We start from the raw sequence: 23,281 nt of genomic DNA, 5'->3' as shown, positions 1-23,281 counted from the left end.
ACATAAATGTCTTTTAATTCATTTATAAGTCCAAAAAAATAAAGAGAGACGCAAAAAATTCACAAGTCAAAAAAAAAAAAAAAAAGATATAAATTGCTCTCAAAGTCCAGAGATGGCAAAGATTCTTTCTAAATAGGGTTAACAGGGAATGGAACATTTGAGCTGACTCTGAAAGGATTTCAATAGGTGGAGGGATTAAAGGGGAAAATGGGCATAGGAGTAGTGTGAGATATTATTGGAAAAATAGGTTGGAATTACACTATAAAGGAAATTCAATAATAATAACCAACATTTATATAATCTCTTTGCAAATATCATTTTATCCTAACAACAAACCTTGGAGGTTATTATTATTCTCATTTTACAAATGAAACACAAATGACTTTACCAGGGACACACAGCTAAAATGCCTGAAGCCAAATTTGAATTATTTAAATTTGTTGTGCTAATTTTCAGTAAGCAATAGGGAGCTGCTTTTTTTTTTTTTTTTTTTTTAAAGCAGTAGTGGGTGACATCCCAGATTCTTCTAGTTATCATGAAACGTTGAATTAGGTAGCTCGGTGTTGCCTAGACTTAGAGTTAGGAAGATTTTGCTTGAATTCAGTTATGTGTAGAGATAAAGTGAAGAACTTCCAAGAATGTTTAAATTCCTTTTCTGTATTTAATTTTCTCTAGGTCTCTGTGACCTGCATAAGTATGAGCATTAACCAATATTTACTTAGATTTTAGATATATGTACTTAACCTAAAATGATGACATTTATCACTGTTCTTAGACTACTAGTTGAAAGCTCTTAGCCTGATAATCTGAACTTGAAGGTCTGATAGTATGGTTCCTCCCTGAACCAGGGAATCTGCTGTTTTTGGGACGTATAATGTTCTGTTGTGGGGGAGAGGGCAACTATTTCTGAATGTTCCCCAACTATGATGTAATCCTTTGTAACTAAAACCTATAAAAACTGTGTATCTTTTCTAATTCTTTAGCCCTTTTACCGTGAGCTCTCTCTCTTTCCCTCCTCACAGTGGAATTGCTCATTCTCATGAGAATTTATTCAATAAACAACTTTTCTGCTTTTTTACTTCGAGAAGTCTCTGAGTAGTCATTTTTGGATAGGATTTTCTATCCCTCACAAGTATTTACTAACTTTGTAACTCGGGGCAAGTCACTTGACCCCTTTTTGCCCCGCTTCCTCCTCTGTAAAATGGAGACCCATTGGAGAAGAAAATGGCAAATCACTTCAATATCTTTGTTAAGAAAATCTCATAATTTGTCCCTATCGGACAGGGCAGATCAACTGTTGAGTTTTGTGTAAGAGCAACTGGCAAGATAGTGAGCAGGATGATGAGTGATAATGGGGACTTGAAAGACTGGAAGCAGGGAAACCTTATTAAGCTATTATGGTAAGAGTTCACGGGAAAATGTTTGATAATGTCGAACTGCCTTAGATTACTGAAATGGACCTGGGAGTGCGGGAGAGAGAGGTTTGCCATAGTGTTACGATCCGGAGGCTTGTAACAAACTTCTGAGCCCGCACATGCGTGGGAGATGATGGCCAGAAGACACGTACAAAAGAGGATGCATGCGGGGGAGAGGGAAGGGGGAAGTTAGTTTCATGGGTAGTTGTCCTGTGGCTGGTCCTTCGTCCCCACCCCAGGAGCTCGCTTCTTCCCTTCTCAGCTGCAATCTGGACACACCCTTCTTTTTAACTCTCCCGCGCTTTCCCTGGAAGCCACCACGTGTCTGGGCCACAGTCACGAGGTTGTGTTGTTGTCACGTGTACTTCCCCGTGGCCACGCTAGACTCGGGCTGGCGCACCGATCTCGGTCTTCACCACCACCCTAACTCTCTACACGGCTCTAACCGCGGCTTCTCGCGGCCAGGTCCGGGTGGCCCAAGAAACAGCGTAGACCTGGTGCGTATGCTTGTTAGCCGGAAACCAAGAGACTGAAAAATCCTAGGAAGCGCGCGCGCGCGCGCGAAGTGAGGGTGCCGCAAGCTCCGGCGCCTGCGTATTAAGGTTCGAGGCCGACGAAGCTCGGTGAAGCCCGTGGCTCGTCTGGATTCGCAGCGGAGAGCGTGCGCAGGGAAGAAAGGCTTGCGCGTGGCTAGGGTTAGGCCACCAACCTTGCCGGACTCCCCGTAGAGAGGGCAGCAGCAGGTAAAATGCATGCGCGGTTATTTCGGGGGATGGGAAGCTGGCCACTTGGATGCATTCCTGAGAATGTGGGGGCATGGATGCGTAGGCACCCCCATTGCCGACGTGCGCATTGTACCCCATCCCCTTCGATTCCGGTGAGCGGCTTTGCGCGTGCCCGCTGCTCTGGTTTCTCGGGGATCTGGAGGTTCCCCTGAATTCCACCAATTCCACTCCTCGGAATAACCTTTAAATGATATTTTGCCTCCTTGCCTCCGTGGTGTGCTACCCCCGGGAGGAGGCGGAAGAAGAGGCCACTCCAATTCATTGACTCCATGCTGCACTTGATGCAGGGAGCGAGGCGTGGTCAGGGACGCTGTCGGGGCTGGCAGGCAGGCCCCCAGCCTTCCTGGAGGGGCAGTAAGACAAGTACCAACAGCAGGCGGAGCAGGCACCGGAGGGGCACCCAGTGTAGTGTAAACTCAGGGAACGAAGAGATTCCGTATGCCCTGGGATTAGTATTCCTTCCGACCTTTCTAGCACCCTTTTAGTCTCAACTAAAATCAATTCTCCTACGGGAAGCCTGGCCCAGCTTCTCAATTTCAGTGCCTTCCCTCTGTTAGTCATTTCATTTTATAGTATCAGGTATATAGCTTGCTTCGCACAAATTTATTTGCATATTGTCTCCTTCATTAAATTGTATGCTTAAAGGCAAGAACATTCTTTTGCTTCATTTTGTATCCCCAGCGTGTAGCACGCGTGGGGCACTTAATAAATGTTTATGGGGAAAGTCAGTAGAGAGGCGAATGAGTGGGGGGGAGGGGAAGAAGATTATTATGAAACCTATATGGGGTAAGTAAGGGGGAATAATGGGGCAGTGTGTTTCCACTATAGTGAAAAGAGTATACTGACTCCAGAATCCAATTCCATATTTGACACTTATTCTTTAACCTTAGGCCTTACTTAAATCTCCCCAAACTTCAGTTTTCTTATCCAATCCCAAAGTCGTTTTCCATTAATAAGCATGTTGTCAAGCATTCACCATATGCTTGGCACTGTACCAATGCTAGATCTGGAGTTCAAGTAGGAAGATGGAACTGGAAACACTTGGGAGGTATTCGTCACATTAAGTGTGTTGAGTGAATGAATGATAAAGTATCCCCTTCTTTCTTCATAGTCAGTGCATCCATGAGGTCAGAAGAATTTCAATGGATATGTATTGACAGTGTTTGAGTTTTTTTTGTTGTTGTTTTAGTGGGTGGGGGAGGATGTTTGTTTTTGGTTAAGAAGTTTGGCAGTGACAGGGATGGAATGATCAATTTCTGGTTTAACATAGAGATTTGCTGATTTTAAATGGCCAAGCTAGAAATAGATTTCTGTTTCTGTGTGAATATGTATCTGTGCAATATGGTAGTTGCCTGATTTTCTTTTCTAATCCTTTTTTCTTATGCCCATTTATTCATAAATATAAAAAACTTATTGTGACTTAAGCTTTTCGTTTTCCTTTTTTGATTGAATGCAACTTAAGTTTGAAACTTTATTTCTCCCAACAGTTCTTTATTCACCATGCGCAACTTAAAGTTACTTCGGACCTTGGAATTCAAGGACATTAAGCTTCTTGGGAAACCCCAGTGCTTTTCCCTCCGGACTGAACAGGGGACACTGCTTATTGGCTCAGGATATGGACTTATAGAAGTGGATCCTGTTGCAAGAGAAGTGAGTCACTGGGAAAATTTTGTTATCTTGTCATAGACATTGTCTAGTTCTTCTAAACTTTCTCCAAGTATGTTCTAGTGGCATCAGTTTAATTATATGGTTTTCATTCTCCCTTTAATGAAAAATCCCTGCTGTTTTACATGTATCATAAGGTGTAGTTATTTTAAGTCATGATCTATTTCCATTCTTTGTAGAGTAGTTGGTAGAAGTTTAATCTCATTCAGGAGATATATAAATAAATGTTATATGTATAATACACACACAAACACACCATTATTCTGTTTCCACTGAACAAATTCTCATTTATGGTACATGTTCTTAATGTGTTTTGAGTAGTTACATTATTTCTTTTGTTCCACATCCCATAGGTTTTTAATGGTGGTGAGAGGGAGGAGACCACTTTCACCATTCTGGTCCCTTTTACTAGACATTTTCTGGCTTATCCGTTCCTGAAACTGAAATGCTTTTCATTTATTCAGATATATTCTAAATGTGTTCAGAGCAGTCTTAGAGTAGATGATTCACCTTCTTTGTATTAGATATCATATTTCTATTAATGTAGTCTAAAATCATATCAGGTTTTTTTTTTTTTTAAATCTGCTATATCACACTTAAATTGAGTTTGAAGTCTACTAACATCCCCAGATCCTTTTCACATCAATTCTTCCCTAGCTATATTACTTCTGTTCAATACTATACAATTAATTTTTAAAAATCCAAGTGATAGGACTTTATATTTATCCCTATCTTTTTTTTTTTTTTAACTTTAAATTAAGCTTATTTTAGTCGTATAAAATCTTTTGGGATTCCAATTCTATCATATGTACCATAATTATCCCTCTAGGTTTTGGGCCCTTGGTTGATCTGAATACTGATGAAAATTTGGAAGAGAAAATAACCAATAAAATCCTATGACAGACCTCTCTTTAGGTTTACAGAAATCCATTAGTCACTATATTTTGGGGTCAGTTTGGGGTTTATTTAATTGTAAGTATACTCAGAGTATATAGCACATTTTTTTCCCCTTCAAGTACAGTATTAAGTACCTTGTTACATTTATGCTGAAGTTCATATTTACTATACTTTAGAAAAGGGACATTTGCCCATCTTGAGATCTCATGTTTATCATAGGTTTTTTTGGTTGGGTTTATGTATTTATTTTTTAATTGAGCTGGGATGTAATTTTCCTGGGCCTAGTGATTTAAACTGACTGAAAACATTTGAGTACTCAGAATGCACATTCTGCCTAGGACAAACAGAATTGGTTTGAAATAGTGGGAGTTCTTTTATTTTTCATTATTTTTTTTAATAGCTTTTTATTTACAAGTTATATGCATGGGTAATTTTACAGCATTGACAATTGCCAAACCTTTCATTCCAATTTTTCCCCTTCTTCCCCCCACCCCCTCCCCTAGATGGCAGGATGACCAATACATGTTAAATATATTAAAGTATAAATTAAATACAAAATAAGTATACATGTCCAAATCGTTATTTTACTGTACAAAAAGAATCGGACTCTGAAATACTGTACAGTTAGCCTGTGAAGGAAATAAAAAATTCAGGCAGGCAAAAATATAGGGATTAGAAATTCAATGTAATGGTTCTTAGTCATCTCCCAGAGTTCTTTCACTGAGTGTAGCTGATTCAGTTCATTCCTGCTCCATTGAAACTGATTTGGTTCACCTCATTGCTGAAGATGGCCAGGCCCATCAGAATTGATCATCATATAATATTGTTGAAGTATATAATGATCTCCTGGTCCTGCTCATTTCATTCAGCATCAGTTCATGTAAGTCTCTCCAGGCTTTTCTGAAATCATTCTGTTGGTCATTTCTTACCGAACAATAATATTCCATAATATTCATATGCCACAGTTTATTCAGCCATTCTCCAATTGATGGGCATCCACTAAGCTTCCAGTTTCTGGCCACTACAAAGAGGGCTGCCACAAACATTCTTGCATATACAGGTCCCTTTCCCTTCTTTAAAATCTCTTTGGGATATAAGCCCAGTAGAAACACTGCTGGATCAAAGGGTATGCACAGTTTAATAACTTTTTGAGCATAGTTCCAAATTGCTCTCCAGAATGGCTGGATGTGTTCACAATTCCACCAACAATTAATGTCCCTGTTTTCCCACATCCTCTCTAGCATTCCGCATTATCTTTGTGGGAGTTCTTTTAACTGAGTTCTCTGTTCCCATCATCCCACTTTCTGCCTTTCAGTAGATGAACATTTTAGTCTTTATACTCTTTCAGCTTTTACCCAGTTTGAAAACAACTTATTATTCTTAGTTTGCCATCCCTCTACATAGTTCTCACTAACCCTTTACTGGTTATAATCTTTCCCTCAGCAGAACTTTAAATTTTCCCTAGTTGAAGGCATTTTATGAAATTAATATACCTGTAAATCTATTATACGTCCTTTTATGAGTTGGTGTTCTGTGCTGTTTTAAGAGCCTTGGCTTTCTCATCTGTGATTTTCTTTGGGTGAAAGGTAACCTGTGAGATCCCCTTGATGTCGGAAGGTTTTCTTCCAGAAGACGGCAGTGGCTGCATTGTGGGTGTCCAGGACCTGCTAGATCAGGAGTCGGTGTGTGTGGCCACAGCTGCAGGAGATGTTCTTCTCTGTAATCTCAGCACTAGCCAGGTAAAAGGAAGTTGGAATAGTGTCTGCACTGCATGAAAAGTGGCCTAATGTTTCCTGTGTTTAGAGTAAAGACTTGATTTGAATTGGTTACAGGATTCTTGGGAGCATGTTTTTTAGAAGTTAAATGTCACTGTATTCCATTTTGTCACTTCATAGTTAATAAAGTTGCTGTCCTAACTCTGGCAGTGTCTAGAGGGTTTTCCTCTATTAGAACAATACAGAGAATTTATATTGTCTTTTATTGACAATAATAGAATTTTTCAAAAGAGAATATTAACAATATTGATGAGAGCTATGCCTTGTGCTTTTAAAAGTTTTTGACCATTTTCAGAAAATGTGATCCTGACTTGAAAGTTTTAAAAGGTCTGAATTTATGCATTTTTTAAAAAAATACCAGATATGGCTTTTGTTTTTTTTTTTTTGGTCATAAATGCATCAGTATTATACAGTATTAAGACTAATGGAGTAAAGTTACTTCTAAACACAGATTGTTGAGGCAGTAAACTTTTTTTTAGGTACGTATATTCTACCCCTCTTTGTTTTACATTGGTAAAATCTAGTGTTTCCAAATTAGTGACTTGGCTTTTCCTAGTTCTTTTTAAGTCTGGTCTTTCCATCTCTTAGGTTAACTATAAATTATTCATTATATATATCTTAGGTCATTTTATGATCAAAAGTGTATTGGATTACAAGTTTTGTATAACTCATTTCAGTAAGCACTTATTTGGAGCCTGTCAGACATTTGTGCTAATAATACAAAGACAAAAATAAAAGAGTCCTCATCTTCAAGGAATTTGTATTATTTTGGGGGGATGGGGATGGGGTGGGGAAGAATTGAGGGATTAACATGCACTTAAATTAACAAATACAAAATATAATTGGTGTTAGTAAACAATCCAAACAGTTGGGGATGGGGTAGAACTAGGAAAAGTCTCCTGTAAGAGGTGTCATTTGAGCCAAGCCTTGTATTGATCTAGGGATTTCAAGAGATTGAAATGAGGAATGGAACATCATGGGAATAAAGGACACTCTCTACAAAAGGCAGGAGGAGTGATACTGTCTGTAAGGTACAAATAGCTAGACCTGTTGAGCTATAATTTAGAGCTTTTGGAATCAGCTCAGAAAGCTAGATTAGAACCAATTTCTACAGCTTGTATTATTTGTTCCTTTATTTAAAAAAAAAAGACAAAAATTAGATTATGATACTTAAGGACTTTTTGAGGGGAGGAGGATTGTTATTTTGATTCAGGGCTAGGAAACTTAAATAAGTCCTCAATTGTTCTAGTTCCTGGTCATCTGAACTTCAGCATTTCACTTTTCTTTTCCCCTATGTGTTTCAGCTGGAGTGTGTTGGGAATGTTGCCAGTGGTTTGTCTGTTATGAGTTGGAGTCCAGACCAGGAACTTGTTCTTCTTGTTACAGGTTGAGTTGTCACAGCTTATTTACCCTGTTCATAAAGTACTCTAACTCAATCTGTTTGATCTCCAAGTTTTTTCTTTTAAAAATATCAAAAGGAAGACTTTGGGGGGAAAAAAACATAGCATCACAGTCTAGGGAAAATTTCGTTTGTATCCTTAGAGCTGCTAAAACCTTATTTTCTTAATTTGTAGAAAATGAAAGCAAGTTCATAAAATATTTGAGTAGGTGAGAATGCAGTATATTGTTCTAGTAGAATCACTTAATAAATCTCAAGATGCTGTTTGTTCTAAATAGGTTTGAGGCTTAATCCTATATTACCCAGTTTAGTATTTCAGATCTAAGAATTTTGAGAAGCCAGGGTAAAAGATACTTTTATCAACAAATTTTTTAAGAAATTCTATTTTTCACTTTCATTTTCTTTGGGATCCCCTATGTAATTATGTCTGTAAACAGACTACTTTTATTAGTGTGTTACCAGCTTTCTAAGTATTCTTTGATGAATAGTAGTAGTAAGTATTCATGGAACAGAATTGTGGTTCCTAATGGAATTATAGGCATAAAGGGGCATGTTTGTACATTTAAGTGGGCATGGGAGCACTAGCACTGATATGCTAATGAATGAAAGGAAAGAGAATATATTTTAATTTCTGAGAAAGCATAAGTTAGTATAATGGATAGAGAGCCAGCCTGAAAACCAGAAAGAACTGGCTTCAAATCTCACCTCAGATATTTGCTGGTTTGGTCTCTATATGCTGTAATTATATCTTTTAAAATATCAATTAACATCTGTTAGTAGAGAGATTCTCTCCACTTGGGAGTGATATATTTCAATATGAAATCACAGATCTAGTTTCTTATCCTTTTGAGTACTAAATATTTTTTGGGGGAATAAATATTGTTTTTAAAATAGTAGAAACTTGGGAAACAAAACAGTTTTTTTTCTTTTTTCTCACAGGCCAGCAGACCTTAATTTTGATGACCAAAGACTTTGAACCTATCATGGAGAAGCAAATCCATCAAGATGATTTTGGAGAAAGTGAGTACAAGTCTAACTTTGAAATGTAATTTCATCTAATGCTTTTAATTTTTAAAGTTGGGTTCTAATGATTTTGCTTTATTGTAAACAGATAACTGTGTGTGGGACATGAATATCAAATTGATGATTAGGAATATGTGAACAGATATTAGTGAATGACTTGGAGACAGATTCCCTTTTTGAAAATTTATCTCCTCATTCATCCTTGCCCAGGAGAAGGCTGAGAATTGGTTTCTTGAACAGAAGCCCAAGAGAGGGAGAGAATTTGGAAGTGAAAATAAAATTGAATTTTAAGTTTAAAAAAAAAATCAAAGGGATACCTAGGTGGATAGTGGATAGAGCACCAGCCCTGAAGTCAGGAGGACCTGAGTTCAAATCTGGCCTCAGATACTGAATATTTCCTAGCTGTGTGACCCTGGCCAGTCACTTAACCCTAATTGTCTCGGGGGGGAAGGGAATCAAGAAAATTGAATAGTAGCTGATAAGCTGAAAGCTTGGAAAACATAAATTTCATTTTTGTCTTTTCCAGTAGTTTGCTTTTTGTTCGTGAATACATCATTTGAAAAAAATGCTCACTTGTGGCATGAGATTATTGACCTACCTTACCAGGAAGATTATTAAATGAATCTCTAAAATATTTTTAAAGAATAGGGAAATAAAAAGTGCTTCTTTAAATTCTTCATAGTAATAGGTGTGCATGTTAAAAAAACAAGGTATTTCAAATAAATAACTTTGGGTTCAATTAAATGAGAATTCTAAAAGCTCAAGTAATTGCTGATTAATATCTTAGGCAGGAAATAACAGAAGTTTTTATTATAATTTATTTGGTATAATTGTCTTAACTTTCATGTTTCCAAATTTAATTTCTAGGCAAATTTATCACTGTTGGATGGGGTAAAAAGGAGACTCAGTTCCACGGATCAGAAGGCAAACAAGCTGCATATCTCAAGCAAATGGTAATGCCATTGTGTATGATAACAGTTCTCAGTTAAGTGGGGGACAATTATGAACATGCAAAGATGATTTCTAAGTTAATCTAAGTGTGCTAGTCAGCTCCAAAAACATGGATTCCTGGAAGTGCCAGGCATATGGTGGTAACAGATATAATTAACAAATGTAAAAATGTAGAAACCAGCTAATCATGGTAAATTATTTGGTCTTTATGTAATATAATAAATCTTCAATTTTCTGGATCTATCAGAACGCCTGAGAAGAAAATAATGAGGTTTAAGGACCAGAGTTTTAATAGGGTGTGTGTAGCTAAGTGGCATGGAGCAGGGATCTTGGCATCTTGAACATAAATACTACTCTCTCATTTGTATCAAATTTGTTGACAAAACTATACCTCTTCATGTTAAGAATTTGTATTAAATTTAGCCTGCTCCAAAGCCTAGAAAGTGTTCACCATTAAAAGCATATGGAAGGGAAAAGAGCAAGAGACTGAGTCAAGAGAGTTGGCTTCTAATTTTGAGTCTGTTACCAACCCACTGTGTGAGTTTGGGTGGCTCATTTAACTTCTGAGGACCTCAGTTTGCTTCTTTGCAAAATGAGGTTTTACTATATAATTTCTAGTTGCTTTTTAAAGTTCTAGCAGTCTCTGGTGGTTCTTCTGATTATGTTTGCCACTCCCAGACCATCTTTTTTGTAACCATTATGAGATTTTTTTGACTTTGAACAGGATTCCAACACTAAAAAACTATCTTTCATATTAAAAAAGAGATCTAGCATTTATTAAGTATTTTAACCATGTACTAAATACATGCATGCAAAATAATCCCTGATTTCAAGGCACTTACATTACAATGGGGAAAGATAATATATAAAGGAGTGCTGAAAGGAGGCAATCTCTACAACTGCTGGAAACCTGAGATACTTCAAAATAAAATGAAAGCTCATTTGTCACCAGAGTGGATGAAATCAGGTCAGAATCCAGATTTCAGAGGGAAGGAAAGAAGATAATGGTTTAAGAGCAAAGTTTTGGTTCAACTTTCTCTTGAAATCCTGTTTGTATTAATTTCGTGTTGTGAATAACAACTTGTTTTATGAATCATTAAGATAATATTGAAGGGCAGAAAGGTAAGTAAAAAATATTTCTAGAAATAATCTTCTTTAGAATGAAATCTTTATCTAGCAACTTGCTTATTTGCTTCAAGTAAGTCCATGGTCCTAAAATGCTCTTTCACTAAAAATAAATGAAGCAGCTAAAAACAGTTTGACTATCTGTGCATTAATTGATCAATAGACACAGGTAAATATATAATGCTTTAATACTGTGGTAGTGAAATTTTTTGAATTATATTTTGTGTATCAGCTCAGGCAAAAGCATTCTGCTTAAATGTGAGACACACGTGATTTACTAATTCCTCCCTGGGTAAAAATAGAGAAGTTTTACAAGTCATTTAACCTCTCAATCTATTCCTTCTTTGGTAAAATGAAGATAATTATAGCACCTACTTCATAGGATTATTATGAGAAACAAATGAGACATATGTAAAATGGTTTTTCATAAAATGCCACATAAGTGTTACTAAATATTATGACTCATTGAATATAATCTTCAATTCTAAGAGTCTTCCCACTCATGATCCATTATTATTATATGTTTAGGGTACTGGTTCATTGCCAAAGAAATAGCCTGGGGTTCTGTTTGTTTACTTTAATAGGGACCACTTCTGAATATATACTAATTATGGAAGTCTGAAGATTCAAGAAGAATTTTTAGTAGTTTATTTCTAGTCAAGATTTTATTCTACATACAAAATACTTTATTTTTTAATAACCAGAAACTTTTATGGGAGAGGACATACATTGTTTTGGGATATCTGGTTGGCATTTTTTGTTATTCTTCTTATCTTCCCTCCTCAGAATGAGCAGCCTGCTTTGCCTTGGGATGATCATAGACCTCAAGTTACCTGGAGAGGGGATGGACAGTTTTTTGCTGTGAGTGCTATTTGCCCGGAGACAGGTATGGAGATGAACTGCATCTACAAGTATTCTTTTTAAAATTTAATTTTATTAGTAAGTTCAAGAAATTGTCATTTTATTTTGGGATAATTTTTTCCAATTACAAACTTCAGGGATGCATTTGTAAATGCTAAAGAATTATAGCATCTAATTGATGAACAGAGAATCAAGAAATCATTTCATCCAGCCTTAATTCCTTTCTATAGCACCTCTAATTTTGGACACATAAATTCCCATTGATTATTTCCAGTATTAGGAGCTAACTTTTTTTTCAGGACTGCCTGTTCTGTTTTTAGGCATGTCTGATTAATTATTAGAGAATGCTTCCTAAAAATGAATGCAAAACCTTTCCTCTGTATTCTACTCACTGAATTTAGTTTTTCCCTCTGGAGATAATAGTGTCTGATCTCTGTGCCATATGATCTCCCCTTCATTTATTTGAAGAGTTATCACCTCTCCCCCAACTCTTCTCTATTCCAAGCTAAATAGTGACTGAATCACTCAACAATTATTTATTGAGCAGCTGTATAAATTATTATGTGTAAAACACTACTTGGCACTGAGGGATATAGACGAATAAAATAACACTATGGCTCTCGAGAGTTTTCCTTGAACTGTATTTTACATAACATGGTGTCAAAGCTGCCTTCCCTATTCATTATTTTGTCAGAGACCCTCATAAAAGTGTGGTGACTCAGAAAAGCAAGTACTTTTTTCCCTAACTCTGACTTGAGTTACTAATAGGTAGATTTTAGTTTCTCAATAAATAATATTAATTGTTTCCTCTCTCTTTCTAATGAGTGTTTTAAAGACATTGTCCTCTTTGAGAGATTATTCTTATGAAAATTTTGCTCTTTTTTCAGTTGTTTTTTTTTTTTTTTTTTTTTGAATTCGGAATTTGAATTTGTCCTATTGAGAAACAGAAGTGATCCAACATAGAATACACTTCAAATTCTAGAAGGCTTACTAATCTAGCAGAGAACCATAAATCTGTGTGTAAGCTTATTTATGGCAGTTAATTTTGGACTTTTCCTTTATGAAGGAATTCTTCAAAAAAGTTGCTTAAATTGACACTAATTTCTAGCTTCCCTTCATTTCCTTGGTCCTCCCCTTCCTATGTTCCATTTTTCTTTAAATATTGATTAACATAATTCAAACCATTTACTTTACAGGAGCTCGGAAAATCAGAGTTTGGAACAGAGAGCTTGTTTTACAGTCAACCAGCGAGCCAGTTGCAGGACTAGGGCGAGCACTGGCATGGAAGTAAGTGGAGAAAAAATACTGCTTTGTTTGCTAGCTCATACTTACTTCAAAACCTTGACATTTCTTATTAAAATTCTGATGAGGTAGTCATATAGAATTGCAATGCTGATGCTTTTATGTATTTGTTATATTTGATGAGGTCCAACTTTACTGCTACTTGTAGATATTTGGGTAAAGATAAAAGACTTGCTTTTAATTTTTAGTTCTCCATAAGAAATTTGTCTTGAAAAAGATATTCATCTTTGCTATTTCATCTCTTTGTGAATTTTAATCTCTTTTATATATATTCTCTAACCAATCCCAGTCAATTGAAATAATATACAGAGTGTTCCAGAAATGTTAAGTGTGGTTTTAAGTTTTTATATTTTTTCTTGAGTATTTGTTATATTTTACAGTATTTACAATAAAAATATATATATGTAATATATATTTTATATTAAAAAATTTATATTTTAAAGTATATATTTTTATATATATATACATTTGGTATATCTTACAGTGAAATAACATTTCATTATATTCATATACTACAATTTATTCAGCAGTTCCCCAATAAATGGGTACTCTTTTCTTTGCTATTGAAAAAAAAATTCAGCCTTATTTTAATACTCTTTTGGTTTGCTTTAAGGCCTTCTGGTAGTTTGATTGCATCTACACAGAATAAACCTAACCAGCATGATGTTGTGTTTTTTGAAAAAAATGGACTTCTTCATGGAGATTTTATACTTCCTTTCCAGAAAGATCAGGTAAAGGTAAGTTAGTAGGTACATGATAAATCAGTATTTTTAGCTTACCATATTAAGCATACTTTTATAACTGTAGGAAAGCTTTGGGCTTGTTTTTGGTATAAAAGGAGAAATCTTAGTAACTGATGATAATTATATTAATTGTTAATTAAAAACATGAATCTTAATAAGGAAAATATTATAGCTGACATTTCATTTAGCAACTATTAAGCACTTTATGTAATTCACTATCATTTTTTAAAAATGAGCAATGGTTTTTACAAATTAAATTTTAAAAACAAAATGTCATTTTTTTCTTGACTGTGTTGAGAAGAATGTTTAATTTTTGCTTTTTAATGGGCTTGATAGCATGGCTTGGTAGATAGACTTGGTTTTGGAATTCATTTGGATGTCTATTATTTGTTGAATTTTCAGAATCTTTTCCCTTGAATATTATGAACTTTTTCTCATAAAAAGAACCATGCTTATAGCTGATGGGATAGCTATAGACTGCATAACAAGTATAGCTGCTCTTTTGTCCATTACTTACATTTCTTCATCTCAGGACTTGGTTGTTGTTAAACTATTTGGTATACCTGGAACAAGTTAAGTCGATAAAGATTTAGTTAAGGTCCTGAGCTAAGGGTGAAGTGCTCTTCCTCCTTAAAATCTCTTCTTATGGCAAAGCTCTCAGGTAGTCTCTTCTTCATAAAGCCTTTCCTGATCCCCCTAATAACTTGGGCTCCTTTCTTCTTTCCAGACTACTTCATACCTAATTGCTTTGTATATATTTGTATTTGTTCATTTTATATTTATGATTGTTTTCTCCCCAATTAGAATATAAGCTCCTTGAAGTAGGAATTGTTTTATTCCTTGTTCTTCAGTGCCTGATTCATGTTTGTTGTTATTCTGACATGTCTAACTCTGTGACCCTGTGGACCAACCCGTGAAGGGTTTTCTTGGCAAAGATACTGTTTCCTTCCATTAATCCTTCTCTAATCTTATGTAGGCAGGGGTTGTGATTTAATCCAGGATCATGCAGTTAGTGTCTGAGGTCAGAGTTGAACTCTGGCCTTTCTGACTCCAAACTCGGGGCTCTACCCACTGTACCATCGGGTTGTCCCATCTGCCACAGTGCATGCCTAAAGAACTCTTACTAATGGTTAAAATACAGATTTTATGAACAAGCAAGTGCTCAGTTAGTTGACTTCTCTTGAGAATTAATCTTGAAGTCGATCTTGTTCAAAATTATTTGGTTTAAACATATTTTAAGAATTTAGCTTGCGAAATACATGGGACTATATTTGGGATGCAATCCCTTGATCTGAAGCTCTGTGTTTTATTCTTTAAAAAAATATGGATACAGATTTATACATTCTTTTCTCTGAACTCAACATAATTTGTTTACTGTTTCTAGCAATTCAAAGTTTTGAAAACCATTAATATGATCTTATTCTCTTCTTTTATGTGGGGAATGTTCATTGATTTTGCCAAGTTTATAAACTTCTTTTTTAAAAAGAAGCTTATCTGCATCTCTACTATGACTGCCTATCTTTAAAAACATGATTCTCATTGAACATAGACATTGAATAAATAACAAATTGAATAAATTTGTTTGAATTGATTTCTTCTCCTTTGGATGTTAATGGTTTTGCTACTCTGGCAAACAGAGAAAGGTCATTGAAATAGGATACATGCTCTATTTCCTGTCACCCCCAAGTTTCCTTGAAATAAAACTATATTAGAAATGAATGAATGGTACTAAAGAGAAAAATTTTTTCTTTTGTTGTTAATTTTATAAGATAATCACCTCATTACCAAAGCTAATCTCCAATTGAAAATCAAAAACCACCTTTTTAAAGCCACCTAGTATTATTTGAGATTCTGTCAACTAAGCAATTTAATGAGATTCTTGGAACATTTGATTTGTACAAAGGAGCAAAGATATTTCCAATGTCAGTGAGTCTTTGGTTTTGGGAAACTTGAATGAAAAGTCAATAACAGTTAAAGTAAAATAACAATAGAATCTTCCTTACCAGGTAAATGAACTACTTTGGAATTCAGATTCTACAGTTCTTGCCCTTTGGCTTGAAGACATTAATTGTGAAAAGAAAACAGAGTCAACATCCTATGGTAAGAAGGTATAGAGTCATAACTTTACCTGTCCTGAGTAGGTAATAATGTTAGGGTGGAAGGAAAGTCAGGCGATTTCTTTTTTTTCAGGAACTTCTTGGTGTCCTTATTTTCTTTTACCATTAATTCAGTTTTGTTTGTTTTTAATAATTATGCATGTAAACAAGAGAACTGTACGGTTCTGCACACATATATTGTATCTAGGATATACTATAACATATTTAACCATGTGTAAGACTGCTTGCCATCTAGGGAAGAGGGTGGAGGGAGGGAGGGAGGGGAAAAGTCGGCACTGAAGTGAGTGCAAGGGATAATGTTGTAAAAAAAATTACTCAGGCATATGTTCTGTCAATAAAAAGTTATAATTAACAAATAAATAATTGAAGGAATAAATAAATAAATATGCATGTAGACATTTCTCACTTTACAAACTGTTGTGCAGATCCCTATGTAAAGTGATTTTTATGTGATAAGATTTTTGTGGACATGGGGAAGGGAGACATGTAGGAATTCAGAAAAGGGACTGAGCCATAGAGGTGGGAGAGGCAGTGACATAAAAAACACTTGGGAGGCAGACACATGAGACAGGACAGTGACATACCAGGGAGAGCTGGACACTGAAATCTTGATCGCTGATGAACGGAAGACAACCACATGTAGGCAGGCGGGTGAAGTGGGGCAAAGGCCTTCTTTCTCAACACATAGGTCTCAAACCTGCCCCCAGTCAACAGCTGGGGGCTGGCTCTCTGCTCTTCCCTTCTGCTTTCACTTGGAGATTTTTCTTGGGGTAGCTTTTTTGTTTTTTGTTTTTGTTTTTGGTGGGGTAGTGGAAGGCTGTGGAGTGCCAGGCTGAGAGGCAGGAGAGGAGTGAGAGTATGGCACTGAACAATAATGTTAATTAAGGTTGGGAGTTTTTTGGATTATGGATTTCTTTCAGAATTTTTTATATGTAATTGAATTCTTTATATGTAATTCTTTGTATGTAATTGAATTTGCATAACGTGAATTTATGTAAAGAACTGTTTACATAACAAATTGAATCTATAAATATGTAAGAATAAGAGCAAATGATAAAGAAAATGACTTTAGAAAAACCTGGAAATTTTTTTTGAACTTTGGTAAAGTGAAATGAGCAGAACAGGGCAATAGTATAGCAGCAACAGTGTAAAAATAATCAATTTTGAAAGACTGATTAACTTATTAACACAGTGACTAAAGACAATTCAAAAAGGACTCATGATGAAGGATCTCCATCTTCAAGTAGAGCGATGATGGTAGAGAACAGACTGAAACTTTTATTCCTTTCTCCTTCCCTCCTTTTCTCCTTTCCTTTTTTTCTTCCTTCCTTTTTTTTCTTCCTTTTTTCATGCCACATTTGTAATGGGTTTTATTTTTCTTGTCATCTCAGTGGGGAGGGGAGGAAAAGAATTTGGAACTGGAAATAAAATGCAGAATAACTTGAAGAAATGCTTATTACCTCTCCTTTTCCCAAGATCACATAACTTCTATGTGTCAGGTGCATGATCTGAGTGAGCTCAGGTCGTCTTAATTTTGAGGCTGGCTTTTTTGTTTTTCCTACTATGCCAAGTTGTCTCTTGTTCTTTAACATGACTTAACCTGGTGAATCATTTAATATGTAAATTTTTTTCCTCAAAGAATTCTTATTGTTAATCTGTGTTTCTCAGAAAGCTGAGAACTGAGTATAAGAATTTGATAAAATTATTATATGTTGGCAGTGTATCTTGATTTCAGGATAAGTACTTAGAGAGAAAAAAAAACTCTTTGATGCTAAACTTCAAAATCTAAATATATAATGATAATAAGTTCACAGTTATTTCAAGGTTGGAAATTTTTGTTAGTTATTTTTAATAGCCATGTGCAGAATCTTGCCAAGATAGCTTCTGTATCTTTTACTCTAGGAATAATCCTATTTTGAGAAAGAACATATTTTTGGTTGGGATTATTTCTTTTCTTTTTTTTTTTCTGAATCCCAATTACTCTGAAATCCAAATCCAGAATAAAAATAAGCATCTTTGTAATTCACCTTACTGGTATTTGATATTTTCCTTCCATAAGAACCAATCTTTTAAATAAATTGTCATCTCATTTCTCTTTTCCCCCACTGAACCTTCCCTTTTAAACAAAATAGTAATAAGTAAAACTATTAGCATTGTTACATATTCTAAACTAGTCGTCAATTTCTTGCTTTATAGGTCAAACATTTAAAGAGCTGTTGCTGTCCACATTTTCATATTTTAGCAAACAATTAAGAAGTTTGGTCTTTCTGATCAAGTCTGTATAGCTTATAACAATGCTGTTATTTTCTCCCATAGTTCAGCTGTGGACAGTTGGAAACTATCACTGGTACCTTAAACAAAATCTGCATTTTAATAATTGCAAAAAGAGCAAGATTGCTACCCTGACGTGGGACCCAGTGATTCCATACAGATTACATATACTTTGTCAAGGATGGCATTACCTTTGCTATGATTGGCATTGGAATACTGATCGGAGTTCAGGAGAGAATGCACGTGACCTAGCAAATGTGGCTGTCATTGATGGAAGTAAGTTAAAATTTGGTATTCTTTCTAAACTGCTGTACAGAGCGGGAAAAAGGATTAATGATTAAAACAATAGAAATCTTGAGACTTCACTTCTTGTTCTTGTGACTCTGTTTCCTCATGCATAATGTATGCAATTTAGCCACCAGTGCTTATTATAAGATTTGTATTGGTTTCCAAAGCATGTTGAATGAGTCCTGTTAGCAAAAGAATTGGATTTGAATAGATAACTTGTGAACTGTTACAAGGAAGAAAGAAGGAAATGGGTTCTTATTCCTTATTAAGATAATATATAATGTGAGATAGTGAGTTAATTTATGATATAGTTGTCTATATTACAGAAAATTTTGATTATAATTGCTATTAGGGTTTAAGAATTATACTTAACCTAAAGATTTTCGTTGTTATAATGAAAAAAATGTACTGTTTTAGTAACATGTACATAAAAAAATTGTGGTATAATAATAATAGCATTTATGTAGTGCTTTAAAGTTTACAAAATATCTCATTTGATTCAGGATTGACAGCAATCCTGAGAGGCAGGTGTTGTCATGATCCCCATTTTACAGATAAAGAAACTGGAGCAAAGGAAGTTAGTTAAGTGACTTGCTTGGAGTTATACAGTAAGTGACTGAGGATTTGAACTCTGGTTTTCTTGACTCCCAAGTCCAATACTCTATACACATAGTTCAGATATAAAGAAATGCTTCATAATGGAGCATTCACAAATGTTCTACACAAATACAGCATATTAGAGAAATGCTTTATAATGGAGTTTTACTGTACTTTAAGATTTATATGTGTTACTCTGAGTGTAGACCATAATTTGAGTAACTTGATCAATGGCACATGAGACTTTAAGGCTAAGTATGGTTGAGAGGTGAACTTATTTATTTTTATTATTATACTTGACTTTTATTCTAAACATGCAAAAAGAAAATTAATGCATTTTTATAAGCATGAATTTAAAGCAAAGTAATGTAAGCTTTCTTTAAATGAAAAAAGTAATTCATCAATAAGAAGTGAGAGGTGAATTTAGATCCACTCCTGGATCTAAAAGATGATTTACAGATTATAGCTCCTGCTAACAAGATTAATTTTTATAGGGGTAGCTATGATGCCTATTACTCAAATTAAACAATTATATAAGTATAGAATGGAGGAAATCTAGTGCTATTAGCTAGTGCTACATCACAGGTTTGCAAGGAAGGAAGGTAGGAAACAAGTATTTATTAAGGGCTTCCTATGTGTCATGCCTCAATTACTGAAGATACAAATATAAGCAAAATAAAAAAGACCATCCCCTAGTCTAATAGGGAGGGTAGGAATGGATGAAAGCCTCTAGCACAAGAACACAGTTCTGAAGACTAGAAAGGCATTAGTAAGGCCAAGAGGGGAATGAAATCTGGCTGTCCTGATTCCCTCCATAAAGTGAGGCCTGAGAAGGAGTTTGCCTAAGAGAGAAGGGGACCAGCCTGACAAACAAGTATTCCAAGGTGAGAAGGCTGCCAGGTTGGTTGATGTTCCAGGACAGAGTTTGGAAATTCAGGAGCAGAGGCAGAAGGGAGTTGTAAGCTTCTAAGGAAACAACATTGACAAACATCTTTCTTTCTCTTCTCACTCCATACTTGTTACATATATTCACTCTCTTGCTCTTCTCTTTTCCTCCTCATCTTTTCCCATTCTTCTACTTCTCTCTTCCAAATTTGATAAACATATCATCTATCACTTTAAAAACTAAATGGCATATAGCTAAGTTAAGCACATGTTTCTAAAAACAGTTCTACTAGGTTTCCTTCCAAATTGACTTGGAATCATTAATGATTACTCTGTGGGTCCCATCATTCAAAAAGTATCAGATTCATTGAACTGTATGATCATTTCTCCATCCACGAGACTGACATGAAAGTCAAATGCTTTTGCTAAGATTTGGATGTATGACATACAGCTTTCTTTTGATTTTCCAGTCTATTTTACCCTATCCAAAAAAAGGAAATTAATCTGTTAGTCAGCAAACATTTATTAAGGAATTCATATGTGCTAAGTGCTGGATATACAAAGAAAGGCAAATAAAGCTCCTGTCCTTAAGGACATAGTTTAATAGTTTAATCAGAGAGAGCAGATATACAAAGATAAATTGGAAATAATCTCAGAAGGAAGGCATTGGTGGGAAGGAGGTCTGAAAAGGAATTCTTGCAGAAGCTCTCATGCTGTAAACTCAAAGAATCTACTTTGGATCTTTGTGATCATTGTTATCTTAGATGTTTCCTTTATTAAGAGCCATCTTTTTCCTAATATATTCGAGAGCTGTGGTATTATATATACACTGGGCTGTCAGATCAGTAATTGGGAAATATTTAATGAAATAAATAAAATAGACTATAGATAATGTTAATGGGATATTTTTAAAAGCTCAGTATGGCATTTTTTAACAGAAACTAGAAATAGATTATTATTTTACACCATTTACCAAGATAAAATCAAAATGGATTTAGGACCTAGGTATAGGGGAGATACCATAAATAAATTATAAGAAGATGGAATGTATTTCTGTCAGACTTATAGATAGGAGAATAATTAATGAATAAACAAGAGATAGAGAGCATTGTGAGATATAAAAAGGCTAATTTTGGTCATATTAAATTAAAAAGGGTTAGTACACAGTTTCTTGGGTAAAGCTCTCATATCATATGTAGAACTTTGTCAAATTTATAAGAATATGAATCATTCTCCAATTAATAAATGGTCACAGGAAAAGAACTGGTATTAATTTGATGAATAAATCAAAGTGATAAGTAGTCTTATGAAAAAATGCTCTAAATCACTATTGGTTAGAGAAATGCAAATGAAAACAACTTTGAGACACACTTGTCAGATTGACTAAAATGATAAAAGGGGGAAAAGACATATGTTGGAGAGGATGTGGAAAAATTGGGATACTAAAATGCTATTTTTTTTGTTTTGGTGAGACAATTGCTGTTAAGTGACTTGCCCCGGGTCACACAGCTACTAGTGTTAAGTGTCTGAGGCTGGATTTGAACTCAGTTCCTCCTGACTTAAGGGATAGTGCTTTATAAACTCTGTAACCTAACTGCCTTCACACTAATAAACTATTGGTGGAACTGTGAATGATCCATCTGTTTTAGAGAGCAATAGGGAATTATGACTAAAGGGATTATAAAACTACATATGCCCATTTACCCAGAAATGCCCCTTTTGGAGTCTGTTTCCCAAGATGATCAAGGAAAAAGAAACAATCTATATGTTTTAAATTATTGATAGCAACTCTCTTTGTGGTCTCAGAAAACTGGAAATTGAGATGATACCCATCTTTTGGGAAAAATAGCTAAACAAATTATGATATATAATTGTGATGGAATACTATTATGTCAGAAATGATTACCTGGTTGATTTTAGAAAAAAACATGAAAAGATTTGCATTAAATAAATAATGTAATAAATAGAACTAAGAGAACATTGTGTATAATAACAACAATATTGTTTGAAAAATAACTGAATAACTTAGCTTTTCTGACTATTATAAAGTCTATATACTTTATTACATTATATATGTATGTGTATATATATATATATATATATATAGTTTACATATATACTATATAGACTTTATAATAATATTCAGATCAGCTATAAAGGACCTATGAAGAAAGATGCTATCCACCTCCAAAAAAATAATAAATAAATAGATAAACATGCACAGTATTTTTTACAGATAGGTAAACTAGATAGATGGATAGATAGCTATCTGCATCAATTGATAACCTTCTCCAATGTGGGAGGGAGGGAAACATTTCTGAATGTAAAATGTAACAAGATAAATTTTTTAAAATGAAGTTGATATGTTTTCCATGTTAACATCCTTTCTATTTGAGTTTGATATCACTGTTCTAGAATTTTGCCACTAATTGAAAGTAAATCCAATGGTAAATGTAAATGGTTAATTTACAGACATTAAACCTTCCTCCCTTTGCAAATTGGGCCATTTCCCCATTTCTGCTCCTGATTTTTGTGTCCTTTTCTCCACAGTCTTTTAGATATCACTGAACACCTCAGCAGTTCTTGGCCCTCTTTGGGGAAAGAGAAACCCTCCCAATATAAACAGTATATATTTAGGTGCCCTTTTTCTTACCTTATCTGGAAAAGCATAGGCCATAACCAATAAGCTTATTATAATTTTCTTTAATTTTATATTTGTTTGTTGCAGAGACAGAAAAAAAGATAGCTTTTAAAGGAAAATTAATGGAAATACATTACTGCTATCTATTTAGTTATGCCATATTATATAAATGCCTCCTTTTTAAAGAAAACATCATTGTAGCTAACCCTTTATATACTGTTTTTTTTTTTTCCCAATTGAAGACAAGGTATTGGTGACAGCTTTTCAACATTCTGTGGTGCCTCCACCTCTCTGTACCTATGAGTTGCATCTTCAGCATCCTGTGAACCAAGTTGTGTTCTGTGCACATCCTAAAAAAAGCAATAACCTTGCTATTCTTGATGCCAGTAATCACATTTCTGTCTATAAATCTGGTATGAGTGTTTGCTTTTTTTGTTTTAAATATATATGCTTTTTTTTCTTTTTTAATTCTGATATAGATATCTTGGCCTTCATCCTCCTCCTCCTCCCTCAAAAAAAATCTAATGTTGTATTTTAGTAT

At 34.8% G+C, this 23,281-nt stretch overlaps 1 protein-coding gene across 2 annotated transcripts in view; it reads left to right on the top strand.

The window, feature by feature from the left end:
* The first annotated feature begins 1,779 nt into the window (after window positions 1–1,779).
* ELP1 (elongator acetyltransferase complex subunit 1) overlaps window positions 1,780–23,281 on the top strand; it is a 65,901-nt gene continuing 44,399 nt past the window's right edge. For both annotated transcript variants that reach the window (XM_051966881.1, XM_051966873.1), the window contains exons 1-12: window positions 1,780–2,158; window positions 3,688–3,850; window positions 6,349–6,501; window positions 7,842–7,923; window positions 8,876–8,956; window positions 9,827–9,912; window positions 11,822–11,921; window positions 13,093–13,183; window positions 13,812–13,935; window positions 15,948–16,041; window positions 18,375–18,605; window positions 22,983–23,153. In XM_051966881.1, coding sequence (XP_051822841.1) covers window positions 3,701–3,850; window positions 6,349–6,501; window positions 7,842–7,923; window positions 8,876–8,956; window positions 9,827–9,912; window positions 11,822–11,921; window positions 13,093–13,183; window positions 13,812–13,935; window positions 15,948–16,041; window positions 18,375–18,605; window positions 22,983–23,153 — 1,363 coding nt within the window. In that variant the 5' untranslated portion in view covers window positions 1,780–2,158; window positions 3,688–3,700. The remainder of the gene's footprint in view (window positions 2,159–3,687; window positions 3,851–6,348; window positions 6,502–7,841; window positions 7,924–8,875; window positions 8,957–9,826; window positions 9,913–11,821; window positions 11,922–13,092; window positions 13,184–13,811; window positions 13,936–15,947; window positions 16,042–18,374; window positions 18,606–22,982; window positions 23,154–23,281) is intronic.

Source organism: Antechinus flavipes, chromosome 1, assembly GCF_016432865.1.
Source record: "Antechinus flavipes isolate AdamAnt ecotype Samford, QLD, Australia chromosome 1, AdamAnt_v2, whole genome shotgun sequence".
Taxonomy (NCBI): domain Eukaryota; kingdom Metazoa; phylum Chordata; class Mammalia; order Dasyuromorphia; family Dasyuridae; genus Antechinus; species Antechinus flavipes.
Note: the sequence above shows the minus strand (reverse complement) of the source record. Positions and strands in the feature narration are given on the sequence as shown.